This window comes from Ostrinia nubilalis, chromosome 17 (genome assembly GCF_963855985.1).
Source record: "Ostrinia nubilalis chromosome 17, ilOstNubi1.1, whole genome shotgun sequence".
Classification (NCBI taxonomy): domain Eukaryota; kingdom Metazoa; phylum Arthropoda; class Insecta; order Lepidoptera; family Crambidae; genus Ostrinia; species Ostrinia nubilalis.
Genome location: NC_087104.1, coordinates 7618102 through 7641449, shown reverse-complemented (window position 1 = coordinate 7641449; position 23348 = coordinate 7618102). Strand labels below are relative to the sequence as shown.

Below are 23348 nucleotides of genomic sequence, written 5' to 3'. Positions count from 1 at the left end.
GCCGGATTGGGCCGATGTTGCCACATGGTACCGATTACCCAGGAATTGGGATTGTAATTCCCTGATTCGCCAACACATTAAGCCTAAATGGCTGACAATTTTGTGATTTTTTATTTAACTAGGTAATCTTAGTTTCAAATATTAATTATTTATTTGTTTAACTTCTGATTTGGTTAGTGAATTGGTTATTTCGAAGAATTTACAAGGAGATTTAAATAAGAAGATAGAAATACTACAGTTCACACTAAAAAGAGAGGTAGGGCCTCAGAGAGCGAGATAGATATAAGTAGGTATTTGACTCAAGTTTTTGTTCCAACTTTGCCCTCCATTTTTATCTTTAGCTTCATGGAGTCAGCCGATCTGTCAATGTCAAAATTGTTTTGAGGTTATGTCATGTGTTGTTGACTTGTTCGTCGAAAAGAGTGGTGTTTTTATTTAAAAATCAGAAGAATTATTTGTTTTAATCATGGAAGACGTTGACGACAACGATTTCATCGCATCAGAGCATGATCAGTTAGTGAATGCAGTGTCTAAATTAGATAAAACCCAGCACATTAAAGAGCCTACTAGAAATGAGCCTACCAACCAAAATTCCGAGTTCAACCTGATAAAAAGGTCCAATAAACTCGATATTAACAATGTGGTGAAGGTATTGGAGGACACCGCTCACCATGTAAAGATTAGTAAGAAGTTGAAAAAGAGCCAACGTGTTTTGCCTAAGCCGTTAGAGAAACCTCAGGCTGAAAGAATTAAAAGGGCCACAGGGTATGAAGAGGCGAAGAAAAAGGTAGGGCGCTGGGACGCTGTCGTTGCTAGAAGCCGAACTGTTGATTTTGTGTCTTTCCCTTTGAAGAATGTGTCTACAAAGCTTCAGCCTGCTGCTGAATTTTTGTCCAAGTTTGAGTTGAAGTCTTCTTTAGAGAAAGAGTTGGAGGAAGTGGACCCTCCTGCGATGGTAGAGGAAGAGGAGGATGAGGAGCAAACATATCCCATGTCGTATGAGGAAATGGTTGAACATCGTCAGCACTTGGCCAGGCTGCGGGCTCAGGAATCGTACAAAGCTGCTAAAGCTAAAAGACAAAGCAAAATCAAGAGCAAGAAGTATCATCGGTGAGTGTTATGTTTATCATTGCTGTAATATTAATTTAAATTCAAACTTTATCATGAACTAATCTTAAACTATATTATTCCAGAATCCTCAAAAAAGAAAGGCTTAAACAGCAACTGAAAGAATTTGAAGAGTTACAAAAGAAAAACCCTGAGGAAGCATTAGAAAAACTTGAAACACTGGAAAAAGCCAGAGCTCTGGAGCGTCATACTTTGAGGCACAAAAACACTGGGAAATGGGCTAAAAATAAATTGATTCAAGCCAAATATGATAAAGAGGTATGTATATTGCTTTTGACTTACTTTGAACTTGTTTAATTTTGGCTTCACTAAAATTAATTGGGTACTCAATATTTTGTCATTCTATTTACAGGTGAGGCAGCAACTAGCAGAGCAATTGGCAGTTAGCAGAAGTCTTACCCACAAAACTCAAGATACAGAAAGCACAGATGATGAGCAAGAAAGTAATGAAATGATCCCAGACTTAACATTGTCTCAAGACCCCATGAATCCTTGGATGATGAGCAGACCTGGGAAATCTAATGTTGCAGCTGAATTTGATTTCGGGTACAAAAAATATTTAAAAAACAAAATGTTTAAAAGGAAGGAGGATTCTGATAGTGACTCTGATGATGAGCCAGTAGAAAATAATGAGAAAGATAATGAGGATATGAAGACTTTAAAAGAAAGTGTTAATAGCATACCTCAAGAAGAGACACCAGTCGAAGAATATGTAATAGACACTGCAGCTATCAAAAGAACTATAGCTGAACAGAATAAGTCAAGAAAGAAGAAATCAATGAAAACACAGAAAGTGCAGAAAGTCACAGCTACTTCAAATTGGGTTGTTGAACCTATCAATGAAGAGGAAGAACCAGCTGTTGGTGAAAAAGTTTCCACTGCTTTTGAGAGTTATGAGAGCAAAATTGATAGTAAAATTACAAAGAAGTTGAATGCTCTCAGAAAAAACATTGAAAAATTGGACAAAAGAGGAAAAGCTTCAAAAGACAAAAAGAGGAAAGTTGATGATGAAGAACATGATAATCTTGAATATTTGAAATTAAAAAATAAAAAGGTAAAGGCAGTGATTGATGAAGAATTGATTGAAACAGGCAAAAATGTTGATTCAGAAACCAATGAAAAATCACCTGCTGAAATCCTGAAGACAGCTGAACAAAGTGGACAGCGAAATGCTGATGTCAGTAATATAGATCCAAGTAAATTCATAGAGGTAAAGCCCAAATACTTGAACACTGCTATCCCTGGAGCTGCAAATGATGATGAGTTGGATGATGATGAACAAGTTGTGCCAAAGGTTAATATTGAAGAAGTGTTTGAGGAAGATGATGTAGTAGCCAGCTTTAGACAAGAAAAAGAGGATGAGATCAACAAAAACAAACCTCAAGACATTGATTTGAGTCTACCTGGATGGGGCAGTTGGGGTGGCAAAGGTGTGAAGGCTCCAAAAAGGAAAAAGAATAGGTTCATACTGAAAGCTCCACCTGTTATGCTAAGGCGTGATGAGAACAAAGGAGATATTATAATCAAAGAATACAAGGATCCAAAGCTTGCCTCACATAAAGTTACAAATATACCTTTCCCATTTACAAGCATCAAGGAATATGAAGCGTCTATCAGAGCTCCATTAGGCAATACATTTATACCTGAAACTGCCCATAAAAAACTTATCAAACCAAGTGTGATCACCAAGGCTGGTACTGTCATTGACCCAATGGATGAAGATGAACTACTAGTGAAGAAAAATAAGAGGTTTGGAAATGCAAATGTCATAAACCTTTTAGCTAAGAAATAAATATAAAAAATGTATATTGTTTTATTATTTTTTAAAACAAAACCTAACACTGCCTATCTTAATCTGGCTACAGGATTGGTAATTAAATTCAGAACTTTGAATAAAATGCTAGTCTCTGATATAAGATATTAATTTAGTAGTTAAGACTATGTGACAGTTTCAAATGCTGCTTCAACTAACATAAAAAGGTATAAGAGTAAACAAACTAGTTTAACAAACAACATTTTATTTAACCATCATCATTCTCATCGTCAATATCATCATCATCAATAGCCTCATCTTCAATTCCATTGGTTTCCATTGCTGTTTTACTAGGCAACTCTGGGTGTTGCAGCATATAAGTCTTTATAAGTAGGCACTTTGTTAGATCGCACGTGCAAGGCAGTGGGTGCTCAATAACTTCTGCGTCTAGCAGTGAGAGCTGCAGGTTGTATCTGAAAATAGTTTAATAATTAATTAGAATGCTGAAGAGTTCTAAAAGTAGGTATACAATATTCATTAGCCAGAAGATGTAGTGTGAGCATGCCCCCCACTAGGTGAACTGACGATCAGAAGGTCACAGGAAGTGCCTGGATGCGAGCAGCGCAGGACCGGTTATTATGGAAATCCTTGAGGGTCGGCTTTGTCCAGCAGTGGACGTCATTTGGCTGAAACGAACGAACAATATTAATGTTTTAATCCAATACCTTCTAGTGGTTACAGCATCTCTAGTCATTTTAAGTTCAAATGCAATTGGGTCTCCAGTTTCAACCTCCTGTTCTTCAGGTAAAATAATAACTGTTTGCTTCCAGTGGGTTGGTGGACTGAGTGGTCCCGTGTCCAATCTCACTGGATTGTAATTTTCACTATCATTTTCTAAATCAGGGAAAACACATTCAAACCATATACACATGCCTTGGTAACTTCCATCTTTGTTGGCACCTGTAATAGATAAAAATTACATATTTGAAAGATGAGCAACCTCATTCTGCTTCACAATCATAATATTTTGAGAAGGTACTTGATATCATACCTACAACATGTTGAATACTATAAGAATCTAAATTAGAAACAGTATCTTCTTTCAAATTGATCCAGCCTAGAGCCACTTCATCGCAGCCCATCAAATCTTCAGCTTGCACATTCATGATCTCTGGCTTATTATACTTGCAGGTACGCAATTGTTTTGCAAAAGTTGTCATGGACACTCCATGGAAGTTATCCCACTTTCTGTATAATGATGGCACGCTGAAAATTGACCAAAATATTTTGAATTAAGTTTAGCAACTGCAGTAGTAGTCTTTAGAGTTAATTAAAGAAAAGCTATTTCCAAGAGAAAATACAGTAATCTCAAGTGATTTAACTAGTTTCTTGTCTAATACAACATGCTCCTTTTGTTTTCCGGAAATTTTAGGGGTATATTCTATAAATAAAAACTAGTTAAAGAGTCTTAGGAATATGTGTTTTTAAAAGCATATTTTTGAAGATATTGTGGATTCTAGATTTAGAAGATACCTAGTTGATTTAGATTATAGTATCATGAATCTAGTTTTTTTTTTCAAAATTGTCACCTAGTCTTTTTGTGCAGACTTTTTATTAATAAGTGTATGTAAATTATGAATTATTTCAGTGAAAAATTAAGTTTTTAAATAATTTCGTATGAAAAAATTAGTCGAAAAAAATTGTTGAATTTAACAAAAAATGTAATGCCATTCCATTCTTTGAAGTGGTCTTATTAATAACCTAGAGTTCCAGGAAATCAAAAAGAGCACGTTGTATGATGTAAAAGATTGTGATATGAAAAATGTTACTAAAAGAATAGGCATTTATCCACCCTTACCTACAAGGGGAAACATAGATTGTGGCACTTTCAGGGAACATCTCTCCTCCATCTTTCAAGAACTTATCACGGGCCAGGAGTACAGAATCCAGCATGCCTTCGTGCAGCAGGTAAAAGCCCATCCATTCTGACACTATGGCATCCACTTTGGTGTTGCCAGGCAATTCTAAGTCTTCTACTTTACAGTGAATTACCTGGTTAATCAAAATATTATTTTACATCACTTTATATGTTAGGGTTTGTAGAAAGTTATTTAATTTATGAATATGGGAATCTTAATGGTACCAGATTCTGTAGTCAGTGTAAAATACAAGAATGTTTGATAAGTGGACAGAATATATTTTACATGATAAGTAAAGTGATTGTAACATCAGAAACTACAAGACCAGTCTGGTAGGTTGATTATGATACAATGATCCATAATTTTAAAAATATTAAGTTACATTTACCTCAATGACATCTTCGAATTTATTTTCCTTAACAATTTCCATAGCAAGTTCTGCAGTTTTACTTGCTTCAATTGCATAAACTTTTTTGGCTCCGGCTTGCGCACAAAATATTGATAGGATTCCTGTTCCACAACCAACATCCATTACAACTTTATCTTTAAAGAATCTCTTGTTGTTCATAATGGCTTTCTTATACGCCGATGTTCTAGGCTCATCTTCAAGCATAAGTTTATGTATCTGTAATTTTAAATAACATCAAACAGGTGCAAACTTATCTTTTCATATTGAGAGGAACAAGTTGAAAGTCAGGTTCATTCAACCAGGAATAAAACAGGGTAAGGAGAAAGTTTCAGATATTATACAATTAATTTAAAAAATACTAATAAAAAAAAATCTAGAAAGTTTCAGAAGCGTAAGTGAGGTTATGTTGTTTACCTCTAAATCCTCATAGCTGGAAAAGTATTCAGTTGGTGGGTCGTCAGTCTCCATTTTAGAAGAATATTAATTTAAATATAGTGCACACTTTAAATAGTTAATTTAGGTGAAATTATTTTTTCACACACCCACATGACATTATCAAACAATAACATTAAATTTTTCACAGTTGGTAGCATTGAAAGGGAATAATTATTCCATAGATTAAATTCCCCTTTCATGATATTAAATCACAGTTCCCTAATAAATTCACAGTAACTATATCACATGAAATAAATTGTCTTATCTATAGCCATTGCATTATAGTATAAAAAAGTCATCATTCGTTCATTCATTCATTCATTACTATTCATTCTATTTTTATCTGTGGTAATAATTTGACGTTGACGCTTGTTTTACAAAGGCGCTTTTCACTTTTGATTTGGTGCTTTTGTGCGATTTAGCATTTTTGTAAAGTGAATTTAGACTTGCTTTGATTATGAATAATATCTAAAGAATCGCAGTTCAGTTAAAGAATTTGCGAAAATGGCGAAGGAGGGTGATATGTCTTTATTCAACGATGTTTTGGAGCCGTTTAGAAGAGTTATAAATACCGACCCGCCGAAAGACAAGCTGTCGGCGTCTTCTAAATTAAATTTTTCTGATAGTAACCAATCTATTAAAGAAGGTAATTACAGCTTTGATTTGTAGCAATAATGCTCTATTGTTGATAGAAGGCTAAAATTATTTGTATGTTTGTAGGACTTTCTAACCTATTATCAATGGGAAAAAGGAAATCGAGTATTGGTCCTGAAATGTCTACTCCTGACAAACGAATGCGGACTGATTCTTCTTCTAATGTTGCTTCTGCGCCGCCATCTCCTTGGGAGGCTAAAAGGATGAAGATAGACCTTATTGCTGCAAAGGCTCAGGTATTTCTTTAGTCCTAATCATTGACAAATACAAACTATGTCTTAGCCTGTTGAAACTATGACTAAAACTAATTTTAGATTTTAAATTTACATTAGTAACAGAACTAAATGTTCAGGTTTGTTTACAAACTTATTGTTCTCAGATCACAAAATTGGAAGCCCGTGTGAACCACCAGCATACAATTCGCAAAGAGATGCAGATTCTATTCGAAGAGGAGAAGGCTTCCCTCATGGACCAGCATAAGAGAGATGAGAGGGCTATATCGGATATGGAGGAGCGCTTACAAGTTGTGCGGAGAAGGGAACAGGAGTTGAAAGATGAGTTAACTCAGGTAAGAATGTTGTTAACTAAATATAAGGTAACTTTGAACAAGTTAAATGGGTCATTCTAAGTTAAGAGGTAATGTGTTGTATGGAGCGACGGCACGGCATTTCTTTAAATATTTTTACTTAAGTATACATCTGTTTTATGGAAACCTTTAAGTTGAAAATGTTTACAAAGTGGCCAGTCAATTTGTTGGTTTTTTCTCGTTTTATAAGCGACCAGGGTAAATACTCAGTCCAGGGTAGAGACAAGGTGCACACGGGAGGATACTTTATGGACAGGGAAGAGACATAGACATACTAAAAACAGTGTGTTTTTAGGAATTAACTTTATTTATTTATTTTAATTTTAATTATGAATTATTTATAATCAGACTTTTCATTTTTTAGCAAACTTTGTTAACAAAAATGTATTTTAAGCCTAGGTACAAAACATAAAAAGGTTCTTACTTTTACTTTCCATCAAAACAACTATCAATAGTCAATAACGAAATAAAAAGAAACAAAAACTTCTCTGAAATATTATCAAACTTTTCTTGTACTTAAACAACCATTTGAATTGAGAGGTAACTAAAAAAAATCTTTATGTAAAACCTGCGTTCAAAGACATCAATAGATTCATTAAATCATAAAAAATACGCTACCCTCTCATTTTTAAGTTAGGTTAGGGTAGTTTTTTTAAAACCTGATCCCAGGAGATTAAAGAAACATCATCATCAATTCATAATCGTCATTTCAGCCATAAGACGTCCACTGCTGAAAATAGGCTTCCCCCAATGATTTCCACAATGACCGGTTGGTGGTGGCCTGCATCCAGCCCTTTCCTGCTCCCTTTATGAGGTCGTCGGTCCACCTTGTGGGTGGACGTCCTACACTGCGCTTTCCGGTACGAGGTCTCCACTCCAGAACCTTGCTGCCCCATCGGCCGTTAGTTCCGCGTACTATGTGCCCTGCCCTTTGTCACTTGAGGTTGCTTGATTGAAGACTTTCGTCTATAGGCACTGAGGTATTTTGGACGAAAAGATGTTGCGTAGTTTCCTTCACAGAAACAGTGACTTTAGCATGTGTTTGTGGATAATCCAAAGTAGGTACCCAATTCAAAATGATGACATAACTCTGGCTGGACACACAGAAGCATCTCAAACTTTATATAATGTCAGGTATAAATCAACCGGTAACTTTGTGAACCTTTACTGTGCCTGAAAAAGTCTTTATACCTTCAGTAGAACCTAATGTTGCTGCTTTTTCCGATAGCATGTCTACGGTGTATCTACGGTGAAAATTTTCATATTCGGGCAGGTTTTCTCAAGGGCTTTAGCTTTCTAGATGCCATTTTTTCTGTAAAAAAGTCATATTAAATTGTAAAGCTAAGATATACATAATACCAAGTAAAGGTTCAGAGAAAAATATAGAAGTATTCATGAAAACGCATACAAATGTATCTCCCCTGGTCATTACGAATCTCCCCTGCCATCAAAAAAGCCAGGGGAAATACGCCAGGGGAGATACATTTTCGATCAATATCTAAAATAGCCGTAAAAGTGTTTTTCGTACGCAATTCACATCCAAACGTAACAATGTATGCACTATTCATAGTAAATATTGAAGTTTACATTAGTATTTTAACAAATAATTGCTGAATAAAACTTACCAGAGGAAAGACTGCATTCACTCAACACTTCTACACCCAGCGAGCGGCGTGACTGAAATGGCGGTTAAAATGACTTCGCAGTCGGCTTATGCGCCGCTTGCTGATAGCTTCACGTTACATCCTATGCACTAAAGGACATAACTTCCACAAAATAGTAAAACAAAACTAACTTTTAAACGAAAACAAAAAGCCAGGGGACGAGACACGAAATACGGAGGACAAATTTCGGCGTTGATATTATTTATGAAAAATTGGAATTTATGTAATTTTACTTATAAGACAGTGTACCTAAGTTATTGTTTTGTATAAAATTAACGATGATGAAGTAATTATTTAATTTTAATACGTTCATAATAATTGGTTTACAAATAAAGTCGGGTTTGGGACAGCCCAGGGTAGAGACATTTTTCTTGTATTAGAACTTATTGTGACTAAACTGCGTACATTTCTGTAATAAATTTAAGTGAGCATGTAGAAGACATTTAGTTTTAAGTAATAAATAGGTTAATTAGGAAATTAGAATAAAAAAAAGGTACTTTTTTGCCCTTGCCATCGAAAGTACCTCTTAACTTAGAATGACCCAAATAACAAAGCAGGTCAGATATGAAAGAGACAAATAATTTGTTCAGTAGAAGTTTGTTAGTAAGATAATATTGATAGATAATGATGTTCACAAACATACTTGACAGCATTTTATGTATGTATTGTGACAAATCATACAATCCATAATATAAAAGTCAACTTTTACAACTTTATAAGACATATTGATTGTGTATGATTTCTTATTTTACTGTATGTAAAGATGTAATAATTTTAGGCTATGCAAGAGCACAAAGAATATAAAGCAAATTGGGACAAAGAGAAAACTGAACTTCATAAGCATATAGGAGAGTTAAAGGATAAGCTATTGGAGGCTAATGTGAGCAATAAAGACCAGATATCTGAAATGAAGAAAGATATGGATGAATTACTGCAGGTTTGTATTATTTACTTACAGGTTTGTAACTTTTTGAAAATGTTAAAGTGAATAATCAAGTATTGAGTTGAATTTGAACTAGTATCTAATTTTGTTTATGTCTAAATTTTTTGATTTAAATCTTTTGTAATTTTACATCTCTTTTATTGTTGTTGTCATTCTTTCATCAATAATGTAAACACACAAGAGTTATTTCTTTATTTGACTAATTATTAAGCATGTTATACAAAAATATTACCAGTTATTAGTTAAATTTACATAAAGAAACAGATAAATTCCATTCCAAAATTCTTTCAATTAGTCATAATTTTAATTTGAAAAACTTCATTACCATTGTAGGCTTTAGAAGGAGCTCAATGTGAGGTGGAAATGCTGAAAAAGGAGGTGGCAAGGCAGACCAGCCGTGCCGAGCAGTGCGTCAGCCTGAAGACTCAACTGGAGAAGCAGACCTTTGAGCTGCAGCAAGTCACCAACAAACTGAAAGAGCTGGAGTATGAGAGAGATTCATACAAGGATTGGCAGCAGCAAGCTAAGGTATTGTTTGTAATTTTTAGTGATAGAACTAGTAAATAAGCCAGAAAGGATCTGAAGCAGCCAGTCTACTTAGTTGGATTCTTTTTACGATCCTGTGCAAAGTTTACTATTGATGGAAATTTTCAGTTTGACTATGCTTGTAGTTTCCGTTTTTCAAAGTCTACTATACAAATAAATCTTTTCTTTCATGGATGTTTGCCCAAGTAATAAACATATGGATTTTAGAAATTTTCACTGCAAAATGTCTGATCTCATCACCATATTATGCTCAGAATCTATTTTCATATCCACTAAAAATAATCACTTTCTCATGTTCTCAGACTGCTCAAAAGAGACTGACAAACATGGCCGAACTAGAGAAAGAAGTCGTACGGCTGAAGGCCACAGAGCGCTCCCTGCGCGACGCCGTCTGCAACAAGCTACTCCTGGAGGAGCAGGTGCACCAGCTCGGCTGCCGCGTGGACGCCATGCAGCCGCACCAGCAGCAGCTGCACGAGGCTAAGGTACTGAGAGCGACGAGTGCGAGGCTGCAGGGACTGAGGCTCCCTGCGCGACGTCTGCAACAAGCTACTCCTGGAGGAGCAGGTGCACCAGCTCGGCTGCCGCGTGGACGCCATGCAGCCGCACCAGCAGCAGCTGCACGAGGCTAAGGTACTGAGAGCGACGAGCGCGAGGCTGCAGGGACTGAGGCTCCCTGCGCGACGTCTGCAACAAGCTACTCCTGGAGGAGCAGGTGCACCAGCTCGGCTGCCGCGTGGACGCCATGCAGCCGCACCAGCAGCAGCTGCACGAGGCTAAGGTACTGAGAGCGACGAGCGCGAGGCTGCAGGGACTGAGGCTCCCTGCGCGACGTCTGCAACAAGCTACTCCTGGAGGAGCAGGTGCACCAGCTCGGCTGCCGCGTGGACGCCATGCAGCCGCACCAGCAGCAGCTGCACGAGGCTAAGGTACTGAGAGCGACGAGCGCGAGGCTGCAGGGACTGAGGCTCCCTGCGCGACGTCTGCAACAAGCTACTCCTGGAGGAGCAGGTGCACCAGCTCGGCTGCCGCGTGGACGCCATGCAGCCGCACCAGCAGCAGCTGCACGAGGCTAAGGTACTGAGAGCGACGAGCGCGAGGCTGCAGGGACTGAGGCTCCCTGCGCGACGTCTGCAACAAGCTACTCCTGGAGGAGCAGGTGCACCAGCTCGGCTGCCGCGTGGACGCCATGCAGCCACACCAGCAGCAGCTGCACGAGGCTAAGGTACTGAGAGCGACGAGTGCGAGGCTGCAGGGACTGAGGCTCCCTGCGCGACGTCTGCAACAAGCTACTCCTGGAGGAGCAGGTGCACCAGCTCGGCTGCCGCGTGGACGCCATGCAGCCGCACCAGCAGCAGCTGCACGAGGCTAAGGTACTGAGAGCGACGAGCGCGAGGCTGCAGGGACTGAGGCTCCCTGCGCGACGTCTGCAACAAGCTACTCCTGGAGGAGCAGGTGCACCAGCTCGGCTGCCGCGTGGACGCCATGCAGCCGCACCAGCAGCAGCTGCACGAGGCTAAGGTACTGAGAGCGACGAGCGCGAGGCTGCAGGGACTGAGGCTCCCTGCGCGACGTCTGCAACAAGCTACTCCTGGAGGAGCAGGTGCACCAGCTCGGCTGCCGCGTGGACGCCATGCAGCCGCACCAGCAGCAGCTGCACGAGGCTAAGGTACTGAGAGCGACGAGCGCGAGGCTGCAGGGACTGAGGCTCCCTGCGCGACGTCTGCAACAAGCTACTCCTGGAGGAGCAGGTGCACCAGCTCGGCTGCCGCGTGGACGCCATGCAGCCGCACCAGCAGCAGCTGCACGAGGCTAAGGTACTGAGAGCGACGAGCGCGAGGCTGCAGGGACTGAGGCTCCCTGCGCGACGTCTGCAACAAGCTACTCCTGGAGGAGCAGGTGCACCAGCTCGGCTGCCGCGTGGACGCCATGCAGCCGCACCAGCAGCAGCTGCACGAGGCTAAGGTACTGAGAGCGACGAGCGCGAGGCTGCAGGGACTGAGGCTCCCTGCGCGACGTCTGCAACAAGCTACTCCTGGAGGAGCAGGTGCACCAGCTCGGCTGCCGCGTGGACGCCATGCAGCCGCACCAGCAGCAGCTGCACGAGGCTAAGGTACTGAGAGCGACGAGCGCGAGGCTGCAGGGACTGAGGCTCCCTGCGCGACGTCTGCAACAAGCTACTCCTGGAGGAGCAGGTGCACCAGCTCGGCTGCCGCGTGGACGCCATGCAGCCGCACCAGCAGCAGCTGCACGAGGCTAAGGTACTGAGAGCGACGAGCGCGAGGCTGCAGGGACTGAGGCTCCCTGCGCGACGTCTGCAACAAGCTACTCCTGGAGGAGCAGGTGCACCAGCTCGGCTGCCGCGTGGACGCCATGCAGCCGCACCAGCAGCAGCTGCACGAGGCTAAGGTACTGAGAGCGACGAGCGCGAGGCTGCAGGGACTGAGGCTCCCTGCGCGACGTCTGCAACAAGCTACTCCTGGAGGAGCAGGTGCACCAGCTCGGCTGCCGCGTGGACGCCATGCAGCCGCACCAGCAGCAGCTGCACGAGGCTAAGGTACTGAGAGCGACGAGCGCGAGGCTGCAGGGACTGAGGCTCCCTGCGCGACGTCTGCAACAAGCTACTCCTGGAGGAGCAGGTGCACCAGCTCGGCTGCCGCGTGGACGCCATGCAGCCGCACCAGCAGCAGCTGCACGAGGCTAAGGTACTGAGAGCGACGAGCGCGAGGCTGCAGGGACTGAGGCTCCCTGCGGGACATTATGTATTACTAGCTTTCCGCCCGCGGCTTCGCCCGCGTGGAATTTTGTCTGTCACAGAAAAACTTTATCGCGCGCGTCCCTGTTTCAAAAACCGGGATAAAAACTATCCTATGTTCTTTCCCGGGACTCAAACTATCTCTATGCCAAATTTCATCAAAATCGGTTGCGAGGTTTAAGCGGGAAAGCGTAACAGACAGACAGACAGACAGACAGAGTTACTTTCGCATTTATAATATTAGTTGGGATTAGGCCTCTCCCCCACTAGTGTCTTTCAAATGTCGACGTCTCGCCAGCCACTTAATGGTCGAAGAAACCCGATTCGATTCGATTCGCCAGCGCCTGCGCAGTGTTAACGCGGCACTGGCGTTAAAGAGACTGAACACAACGGGGTGAGTGAGATTGCGTCACTTGTCCGAAAAAAGCGTTGCGCCGCGCAGATGCGACGCCGGCGCTGCGAAGCGCCGCATCCAGACGCTGCGCCTTTTTATACAATTTATCTATACTTCTATACTAATACTAGCTGACCCGGCGAACTTTGTTCCGCCTTAATGGCAATAAATAAGCAGACTTTTTTTTAATTTCGAACGGGATAAAAAGTATCCTATGTCCTTCTCCTGGCTCTAAACTACCTCCCTGACAATTTTCAGCTAAATCGGTTCAGCCGTTCTTGAGTTATAAGTGGAGTAACTAACACGACTTTCTTTTATATATATAGATTATAAAGCTGAAGAGTTTCTTTGTTTGTTTACTTGAACGCGCTAATCTCAGGAACTACCGGTCCGATTTGAAAAATTCTTTCAGTGTTAGGTAGCCCATTTATCGAGGAAGGCTATAGGCTATATACTATCACGCTACGAGTAATAGGTGCAGAGAAAAAATGAAAAATGTTGCGAAAACGGGTTTTCACGCGTACGAAGTCGCGGGCACAGCTAGTTGTGTTATATATAAACAGGGAGAGAATGTTTGTGCTTACCATGTACATGATTACCCATCCTGTTACGGTGTTGTTATGAGCTATTTTAACCAACTATCGGTTTCAGGTCAAAATCGCCGCTCTGGAGTCGGCGCTGGAAGAATGGAAGTCATCAGCGCGCGCGCACGGCGTGGACAGCGCTCGCGGGCTCTCGGCGGCGCTGGACGCGGCGCTCAGTAGCCAGCTCACCGCCACCGCCGGCTGCTCGCAGGCGCAGACGCAGCTGGCTCAGCTCACCGAGGTAGGTGGAGTGAGACAGATGTGAGGAGAGTCACTAGAGGGAGTGTAGTCTATCATCGCTGGCGGCGGCGCTGGACGCGGCGCTCAGTAGCCAGCTCACCGCCACCGCCGGCTGCTCGCAGGCGCAGACGCAGCTGGCTCAGCTCACCGAGGTAGGTGGAGTGAGACAGATGTGAGGAGAGTCACTAGAGGGAGTGTAGTCTGTCATCGCTGGCGGCGGCGCTGGACGCGGCGCTCAGCAGCCAGCTCACCGCCACCGCCGGCTGCTCGCAGGCGCAGACGCAGCTGGCTCAGCTCACCGAGGTAGGTGGAGTGAGACAGATGTGAGGAGAGTCACTAGAGGGAGTGTAGTCTATCATCGCTGGCGGCGGCGCTGGACGCGGCGCTCAGCAGCCAGCTCACCGCCACCGCCGGCTGCTCGCAGGCGCAGGCGCAGCTGGCTCAGCTCACCGAGGTAGGTGGAGTGAGACAGATGTGAGGAGAGTCACTAGAGGGAGTGTAGTCTATCATCGCTGGCGGCGGCGCTGGACGCGGCGCTCAGCAGCCAGCTCACCGCCACCGCCGGCTGCTCGCAGGCGCAGGCGCAGCTGGCTCAGCTCACCGAGGTAGGTGGAGTGAGACAGATGTGAGGAGAGTCACTAGAGGGAGTGTAGTCTATCATCGCTGGCGGCGGCTCTGGACGCGGCGCTCAGCAGCCAGCTCACCGCCACCGCCGGCTGCTCGCAGGCGCAGACGCAGCTGGCTCAGCTCACCGAGGTAGGTGGAGCGAGACACAGATATTAGGGATAACTCAAGGCATAATACGTTAAATTACATCGTTACATAGTATAAAAAGTCGCTTTTTCTGTCTGTCGTGTTGTATGCTTAAATCTTTAAAACTACGCAATCGATTTTCATGAGGTTTTTTTCATCAAATAGAGTGATTCAAGAGGAACATTTATGTTTATAATACATGCATAATATGTATAGCAGAGAAACACTGATAAATTTTAGAGGTCTAGCGTGCGAGGCGTGTTAAATAAAACTTCAAAATTCTCACTGCACCAGTATGGTATAGGTAAGTAAGTTTTAACTTTTAGGACATAGGTGTTTTGAAAAGTAACTCTTACGGGGGTAAAAAAAATGGTACCCGAAGCGAAGCAAGGGCGGGTCCACTATAGGCTATATAATGTAGTCCACGCGGGCGAAGCCGCGGGCGGAAAGCTAGTGTATGATATAATATTCCGCAGTGCTTCGTCGCTGTAAACTTACAGATAAGTAAGGAGTATGATCCGAGTAACTTATAACTTCCTACGTGGGACGTAGTCCTTGTTTATTTTAGTACAACATTTTTTAGATTTTACAGTCTCCTTTACCCATCGAAATCATTTTTTAGGACGTAGCTACAATCAAGTACGAGCGAGACAAGGCCACGACGAAGCTGAATGACTTGACTACGGTGCGGAAGAATCAGGAGAGCCTCATACACCGGCTGCAGAAGCGCCTGCTGCTTGTAACGAGGGAGCGAGATAGCTATAGGTGAGTTGCTATGTTTTCAAATAACAAAAGTTAAATTCTTGTGTCATTACAAAATCCGGAACGTAAATTCAATAATGTAAGAATAAGGAATTCCTTAATACATACTGGTGTAATACAGTTATTAGTCGGTTATACAGGCTTAACCCTAGATCCTAGTTCATCCTAGATCGTTGGTTATCATACAAAATGATTTTAATTCAGCTTGATAAGATGGATAATTGTTGATAACCCATTATGCTGAGTCTCATCACAGTGACTATTAAAGAATAACACATGAAGTTCATAACATAAGTTCTTATAGCCCATTCGGCTTCGACTGGATCGATGTCCAATCAGCTAAATCTTCTTAAAATCAGTTTAAATACAGACTTTAGAGTGTACCAAATATATCTTTTCTTAATTGGTAGAAGAAATAAATTAGTTTGTCTCAATATTTATTACTATTTTTATCTCAGACAACAGCTAGACTGCTACGAGAAGGAGTTATCGGTGACTCTATGCGGCGAAACCGGCGCAGGCAGCGCTGCTTTATTATCAGCGCGCGTGGAACAGCTGGAGAAGGCTCTACAAGGCTACCGCGACCTGCTGGCCACTCACGATCAACACGCGCACACTAAAAGTAAGTTCAAAGTATTACAGGAAAGTTACGGCATTTTGAACCTTATCTAGGAGTCTCTGTAGGGCTACAGCGACCAGCTGGCCACTCATGATCAACATGCGCCCACTAATGGTAAGTTATCGGTGATTCTATGCGGCGAAACCGGCGCGGGCAGCGCTGCCTTACTATCAGCTCGCGTGGAACAGCTGGAGAAGGCTCTACAAGGCTACCGGGATCTGCTGGCCACTCACGATCAACACGCGCACACTAAAAGTAAGTTTAAAGCTTTACAGGAAAGTTACGGCATTTTGAACCTTATCTAGGAGGCTCTGTAGGGCTACAGCGACCAGCTGACCACTCACGATCAGCACGCGCGCACTAGAAGTAAGTTTTGAACCTTATGATAAGTGAATAAGATTTAAATTATGGTGGCAATATATTTATCAAAGTATTTTTTTACGTCATTTTCGTTCATCTTCATATTATGGCATCATGTTGCATAAATTCTTTGTTTACTTACCTCAAGTCTAGGCACCTTTACAGAAGTATCATCACTTCAAGTGCGCATACAATTATTACGATTCTGTATTTCACGGAGTTGTTTTAAACCTTCCTCAAAGTTACTGTTCCGATTCCAAACTTCGCACAATAAAGAACGACTATTGATTTTGATCCCTGATAAAAGTTCGATAACGCTGAAAATAATGAATTCTGTTGTATGTTGTATTCTGTTGAAATCTGTTGTAAGTATGTATTTAGTTTTTTATTTATTTAATGTATGTCCCGCGATATAACTCCATTCTCTTCAAGTTTTAATCACATATTTATTCTTCATAACAGTGGTGGAAAGTCTCCGCAACGAGGTGACCAAGTGGCGCGAAGAGGCGGAGTCCCTCCGTCGCGACGTGCAGAAGTTTCGCTCGCAGCGGGACATGCTGCAAGCGCATGTTGAACGCCTTGGGAGCAGCCAGGGAACCAAGGTACGATAGCATATTAACTTACTACTTCTCCTTCAAAGGATTTTGAACTTTCTGTGTTGAGTATAAGGTACAATATTGATCGAGGAAATTGCTGTGTTGTTTATGGTATTAGTAATTGAAATGTTATTTCTAGGTGCTTCACCTGGCTGACAATCCCGCAGCCGCCGCACAAAAACAATTCCAATTGGACTTGGAAGCCGCACAAGAAGAGGTAACTATTACATTACATATTACTGTTTTGCTGTAGACGCTAATAACGACAAACAACCCTAATAATATGCTCCAACATTACTTACTTAGCTGTATGTCTCTGGTTCGTCGTATCCGGCTCGAAGGACCAAATGTTGAATTTAAGTTATTCTTAAACGCTTTGCATACAAAAACACTGCCAAAGCTCAACCTAAAAATTACTCCCAGCGGGAATCTAAATCTGTAACCGCTGACGCTTTTTAATATTTTACTACAAAATACTAATAAACTTGTTTGTGCAGATAAAGCAGTTAAAAGCGGCGTTGCGTGAAGGCGGGTCGCGCGCCTGCTCCGATGCGGACACGCAGGCGCTGCGGCAACAGCTCGAGAATAGAGACATCAAGCTCAAAAGGTACGGATTTGTTGAAAACTAGCACCTATTACGACTACATAAGATGCTTCATGTTTAATCAACTACGTTTTCATATATTCTAGATATGCCCACTAGTGTAATTATATTATTTTTCTCTTAATTAGGCACCAACGTTAAAATGTTCTTGTCTTTATTTCTTATTCCACTTATCCCCATTTATTTCAGGATGAAGGAAGAATTCACTTCGTCAGCACAAGAATATAGAGACGTCTGTTATATGCTTCTAGGTTATAAGATAGATAGAACTGGCCATAAAAATTATAGGTAAGGATTAACTTTTTTTTTGTGTTGTAAAGATATTTTCTTATTACTAACCCCAGCTATAAGTGCCTTTTCACACGTTCCGGTTGCTGGCTATCCGGCGCCGGGTACCCGGTGGTGAAGTGTATGGGCATGGTACGGAGCTTTCACATGTTCCGGCGTAAATTAATCCGGCAGGCGGTCGCCGGGTGCGCGCCGGATCCACCACTGTACGTCCGGTCGCCGGGCACCGGTTAGCCGGCGGCCGAACTGACAGTGGTGTATGGAACACGCAACTAGCTTTCACACGCGCCGGCCGGTCAGTCGTCCAGGTACAGTCTGCGAGAGTTGCAGTTTCTCATTTTTGTATCCTGACATTGCAAAGAGTTCTTCAAACGGTTATGTAATTCATCAAAAGTAGTTGTACTTGAAAAACCTATCTTCATGTGCTCGTAGATCTGGGAATAATGTATAGAATGTACCTAATGCTTCTCTTTTCATATTAATTGCATGAACCCAATAATTTCTTGATATTTCTTTCCGGCGCAGATATTTTCGTCTTCGATATTTTATTTTATTTATTTTTTTATGCATAACAAGGCAGGTATTTGATCAAAATCGCACCTGATGTTAAGTGGGATGCAGTCTAGGATATAAAAGCCACATTGCAATTATTTGTTCACGGTCCATCTTTGAAAGTATGAAATGAACGAGACTGTACTCTTGTCGGCTCTCTAGTCGATCAACCGGAGCGTGTGAAAGCTCATTTGACGCCGGGTAGCCGGCGCCGGTTAGCCGGCAACCGGAACGTGTGAAAAGGCACTAAGACTTACAACCCGATAGAGCTAACTGCGCACCTTGCTGGAATGCGACTCCCTCCCACTTACCCTTACACCTCCCCTGTACCAGTGTCGTTGTGACGTCACGGCCACCAGGTGCGCAGTTAATTCGACCGGGTTGCATGTGAGTCTTGGTTTAGTCATCTGGTTTACAGTTTGCTGCTATCTAATTTACTTTGCGTTTTTTTGTCTATCTAATTTAAAAAGACTTGCCAACATAGCAGGAATATACTCTATAAGATTTTGTATCACTTTCCAGAATATCAAACATGTATGCTGAATCAGCAGACGAGTACCTCACCTTCAAGCTTTGTGACGATGGCATCGAGATGGTGCACACCGATTACTCGTCTACGCTGGGTGAGCTGGTGGAACTACATCTCCACCACCACCGCTCCATCCCACTGTTCCTCTCTGCTCTCACCATGGAACTCTTCACTCGGACAACGATGCAGCAAGATCAGGAGTGCTAATCGGATCAAAGTGAATCAGTGAAATGTGTAGTGATGTTACAGTGAACGATGAATCGAGGATATTTATTGTGGCAAAACAATTTGGGTTGTAAAAGCTGATGGGTAAATATATTTCTATTAAACGAGAGTATTTTGAACTGAAACTTCTGCATGTTTTCTACTTTTGAACTTCAATTTTAACGTTAAGAGTAATTGTACGATCAATGTAATTTGTAGTTCCTCGATTTATTTTTGTAATAATAGAACTGTGCAATCTCACATTATTTTCAAAATTACATTTAATTGACATTTTAGCTAATCTTTGACATTTTGTTATAATGAGAAAATAGTAAAATCGGTGTAATAAATCCATAGATTTAATTAATACAGACATTTGAAGAGAAAATATTTTAAATATGCATTCCAAATAGTGAAAAAATAAGAAACAAAGTGTATGTGTATCAATTAATTTCGAATGTGTCAGTAATTGAACAATTGTATCATAATGACTAAATATCACATGTAACTGATTTACAAACGTAAGTCTATGATGGTTATGTGGTTTACGAAAGATATTTACTATCAAATAAATAGTGTTAAAAATATTTTTCACTTTATTTCATTTTTGTAAAAGATACCAATGATACTAGATTGGTTTTAAAAGGTTAAGAGGTGGATTTATAAAAAATAAAATACAAAATTCTGTGTAAAATATTTATGAAGAAACAGGGACAATATATTATACATCATCTAATGTTTGCAATGAGTTTAACTACAACAATTTAGTATTATTATAGTCAGATACAATTAACAACTTGATTAGAACTAGGAAGTAATTGACGAGAATCAACTTATACATTACAATTAGTCTGTCCATAATACAAGAAAAAGCATAACTTACTTTACTTAATTGACAACTCAATGACGAATAACATAGAATAACATTAATCATCATACTATTTACGTATATTAACGAGGAACAAATTTCATAATTTTTAGTTGTGTGACGAATTTTTAATTTGGGATCTCTTTGGAATTTAGGTGACTATCATCAAAAATTACTCCTAAAATAATTAGGGCAAATAATCATTTAAATAATTTACCTCAAGTCACCACAAACAATTTTGATAATGCAAACTTAATAGCAAATAAATCACTATTATTTAGAATGTATTTTTTACACTGGTAGCAGACCAGCAGAAATGTTTTTAAAATGTGTACAAAAATAAAATTTTAAAGCTAAGAGGACGCCAAGAAAGTTATTTCACTACTAGTGACAAGATTCAATGCATATTCATTTGATGATTATCTTAATTGAAACAATTCGAACATACTCAGACTCAGAAATGTTTTGAAATGAGTAAAGTAACAATAAATTACTTTTAACAACAGTCTCAATAACCATTCGAAATTCCAGTGTTAAATTTTGAAGATTAAAATATCTACTACAAATCTAACATACACACGTAATACTGAAAACGTATCTATAACACTAGACTTGTCCGAATAGATTTTACGATATCTGAATCGACTCATGAAAAAAACAAAACAAAACACGTAACATAAATTTCATACAGTTCTCAATAAAATTATTGCACTAACATCATATCCATAACTTAATATAATAAATATTGCAATAAGCGTTAACCACATTTCGTAAAGTAAGATTAAGTCTTAAAACACTAGAGTTATTTTAAAATTAAGAACAATTATGTCAGTCCGATGAAAAAGTTATTAAATTTCATCCATAAAATAAGCTTCAAACATACATTCAACAAGAGAAAAGTTAGAATTTCATCAAAATATACTACAATCCAAACATTGTGCTAACTACACTCCCTATGTAATATTTTGACTAAATATTAAGTACGATTTGGTGCTCAAATTTAATAATGTAAGTGTTAATTATTAATAAGAATTATTATTTATCTACAAAGTTTGAAAAATGTGCATCAGTTTCAATAGATTTTTCTAATTCTACGCTAACTACAGTAATTTCAAAGTTCATAAACTTGCCATGAAGATGACTTTGACAAGGTGATTTGGTACATACAAGTGATCGTTCGGATTATATGAATCGTGACGAATCAAAAATGATTCCTCTAATTGAGCTCGCTAATTTTAACAATTGATTATAAAATACTAAAAGGTCGGGCGCTACCCCGAGTTTCAAGATATTAAATTACCTACCTATTGCATTTTAAAATGGTGTTTCCTCGCTACAATCTGCTCGAATTATTTTATCTAATACCTAATACATTAAGATGAAAAAATCTTTTTGCTCAAAGGTTTAACACGAATATTGCCAAGAGGACAGAGAAATTCGTAGGACTTATGTGATTATGATTGTAGAGGGTTTTACCAATATTTTCTATGACAAATGGAGTTTTGAAAATGTTGTGGATTATTTGTAATGTCTAGGGAAGATGTGCAAGTCGGATGAAGCCGACTATAGCGCGCGGCTGGAGTCGACGTCGCTGTCTCTGCGCTCGCGGCTCACTCTATTGTCCGTTACATTTTTACTTCCTGAAAAGAAAAAAGGAAATTAATATTACCTACGCAGCTACGTAGTAATCACCAATTTAAGACGTTCGTTTTGGAGTAAGCCAATCACGTCCATAGTTTGATTTAAAAAAATAGATGCCAATACACAGATATGAAACTGATACACGTTAATAACACCCATTAGTAGTTGGGATCAACGAACATGTGGCATTGTAGAGAGAAAAGCCGGACCAGGATCACGCAGAGTGATTTCATGTCACGACGCTTACCCAATGCTGAGGATACAAAGGCCTAGTTTTGGTAGATAAGTACATCTACAAGCGCCCAGGTGCAGTAGTCAAGAGCTAATTGGGAATATACACTGCTGCAACTCCTGTGTAGCCAGGATCCACAGCTTGACCGCCAATAAAAACCCAACCAGTGAAAGCCAACGGCCAAAAGCTAGTAAGAAGTAAAACAGTTGTTAGTTACCTCTGCAAGCGCCAGGGTGCAGCGGATCGACCACAAGACCAAAGCTAAACGGGACTATTCACACCTCTCGTCACCACCGCTGCACTGATATGCTGCTGATCCACAGCTTGACCGCCAGTTAAAAACACAACTAATGAAGGCTAGCAGACAAAAGCTAGAAAAAAAGCTGTTTTAGTTACCTCTGCAAGCGCCAGGGTGTAGCGGATCGACTACACGACCAGCATGGCACGCGGCTCGCTGCAGCTGGCACCACGAAGCGTAAGTGCGTGCATCGGACCCGCACAGCTGGCGGCGTGCTCGCCCGCCCTCGCACGCGCCGCATGATACGCAGCGCGCGCCGCTGGCCCCGCCCGACATGCAGCGCTGGCCCGGCCCGCACTTTATTGACGCGCAGGTCGCGTTCGCTGCGAGACAATTTATAATTAAGTTAGGGGCAAACGTTAAATGAAGATTGTCGTTACATATTGTATGTCATTGGGACAAGAATAGCACTAATAGGGAACCAGACATCACCAAGAAATAGGTTAGTGGACCACCCTAGTCAAGTGACATACGACTCTCCCGTAGATTTTGTATGATAAAGGGGACTTTAACACTTTCTGTGACTGAACTGCTATAGCAGTCATAACAATTAAACTTCCATTGTGTCTGGGTTACTGTCCGGGAAAGCGTTAAACCGCTAGGTTTAGGCCTAAATCTAGCGGCTAAAGAGCAAGATACGACAATTGGTATTCTGTCGGTAACACAGAATATAGTGGTGCTTTAACTCTGAACTCACCCATGCAAGGCCCTCTATAAGCCAACGGCAGGGCTCTGCCCCGCTCGCAAGCCGCCTTCCTCAAAGCGCAGAAGCCGGCGTAAGTTCGTCCGTCCACCGCGCACACCGGCGCGCCCGCAACGTTGCACGATCCGCAACGCACGCAATGCGCGCCCAACTCGGCGTCCAAAACGCAGCGTTTATCGCCGCCGCATCGCACGAGATCGCAGCTGCCTTCTGTGGACAACAAAAGCATTTTTAAAGCTTACTTTCTGAAAAGCGAACTCGATTTTAACTGAAACCTTAACATGTTAGGCTCAAACAAAGATTGTCTAGTTTGGGTCAAAGACCGTAAA

At 41.3% G+C, this 23348-nt stretch overlaps 6 protein-coding genes across 6 annotated transcripts in view; 4 read left to right on the top strand and 2 right to left on the bottom strand.

The window, feature by feature from the left end:
* The first annotated feature begins 369 nt into the window (after positions 1–369).
* LOC135079970 (U3 small nucleolar RNA-associated protein 14 homolog A) lies at positions 370–2934 on the top strand. Its single transcript, XM_063974618.1, has 3 exons — positions 370–1110; positions 1194–1386; positions 1481–2934. The coding sequence occupies exons 1-3, from the start codon at positions 467–469 to the stop codon at positions 2918–2920; spliced, it is 2277 nt and encodes a 758-aa protein (XP_063830688.1). The 5' UTR covers positions 370–466; the 3' UTR covers positions 2921–2934.
* A 195-nt stretch (positions 2935–3129) lies between these two features.
* On the bottom strand, positions 3130–5808 carry LOC135079971 (uncharacterized). Its single transcript, XM_063974619.1, has 6 exons — positions 5624–5808; positions 5189–5425; positions 4740–4933; positions 3933–4147; positions 3607–3841; positions 3130–3354 (listed from the first exon to the last, which is right to left on the bottom strand). Exons 1-6 carry the CDS (start codon positions 5675–5677, stop codon positions 3150–3152), a joined length of 1140 nt encoding a protein of 379 aa, XP_063830689.1. The 5' UTR covers positions 5678–5808; the 3' UTR covers positions 3130–3149.
* Positions 5809–6007: 199 nt separating this feature from the next.
* On the top strand, positions 6008–10669 carry LOC135080235 (GRB10-interacting GYF protein 2-like). Its single transcript, XM_063974917.1, has 6 exons — positions 6008–6290; positions 6365–6534; positions 6678–6866; positions 9327–9485; positions 9825–10019; positions 10340–10669. The coding sequence occupies exons 1-6, from the start codon at positions 6149–6151 to the stop codon at positions 10667–10669; spliced, it is 1185 nt and encodes a 394-aa protein (XP_063830987.1). The 5' UTR covers positions 6008–6148.
* Positions 10670–10930: 261 nt separating this feature from the next.
* Positions 10931–12593, top strand: LOC135080234 (G-box-binding factor-like). The gene is made up of 11 exons (XM_063974916.1): positions 10931–10966; positions 11049–11114; positions 11197–11262; positions 11345–11410; positions 11493–11558; positions 11641–11706; positions 11789–11854; positions 11937–12002; positions 12085–12150; positions 12233–12298; positions 12381–12593. The coding sequence occupies exons 1-11, from the start codon at positions 10931–10933 to the stop codon at positions 12591–12593; spliced, it is 843 nt and encodes a 280-aa protein (XP_063830986.1).
* A 2090-nt stretch (positions 12594–14683) lies between these two features.
* On the top strand, positions 14684–19864 carry LOC135079969 (mitotic spindle assembly checkpoint protein MAD1-like). Its single transcript, XM_063974616.1, has 8 exons — positions 14684–14766; positions 15386–15528; positions 15984–16147; positions 16967–17106; positions 17240–17317; positions 17598–17707; positions 17894–17992; positions 19067–19864. Coding segments are annotated over exons 3-8 (642 nt in total). The 5' UTR covers positions 14684–14766; positions 15386–15528; positions 15984–16146; the 3' UTR covers positions 19281–19864.
* A 95-nt stretch (positions 19865–19959) lies between these two features.
* Positions 19960–23348, bottom strand: part of LOC135080233 (follistatin-A-like) — a 40462-nt gene continuing 37073 nt past the window's right edge. Inside the window, exons 5-7 of the mRNA XM_063974915.1 lie at positions 23014–23229; positions 22415–22639; positions 19960–21785 (exon numbers count right to left, since the gene is read on the bottom strand). Coding sequence (XP_063830985.1) covers positions 21709–21785; positions 22415–22639; positions 23014–23229 — 518 coding nt within the window. The 3' untranslated portion in view covers positions 19960–21708. The remainder of the gene's footprint in view (positions 21786–22414; positions 22640–23013; positions 23230–23348) is intronic.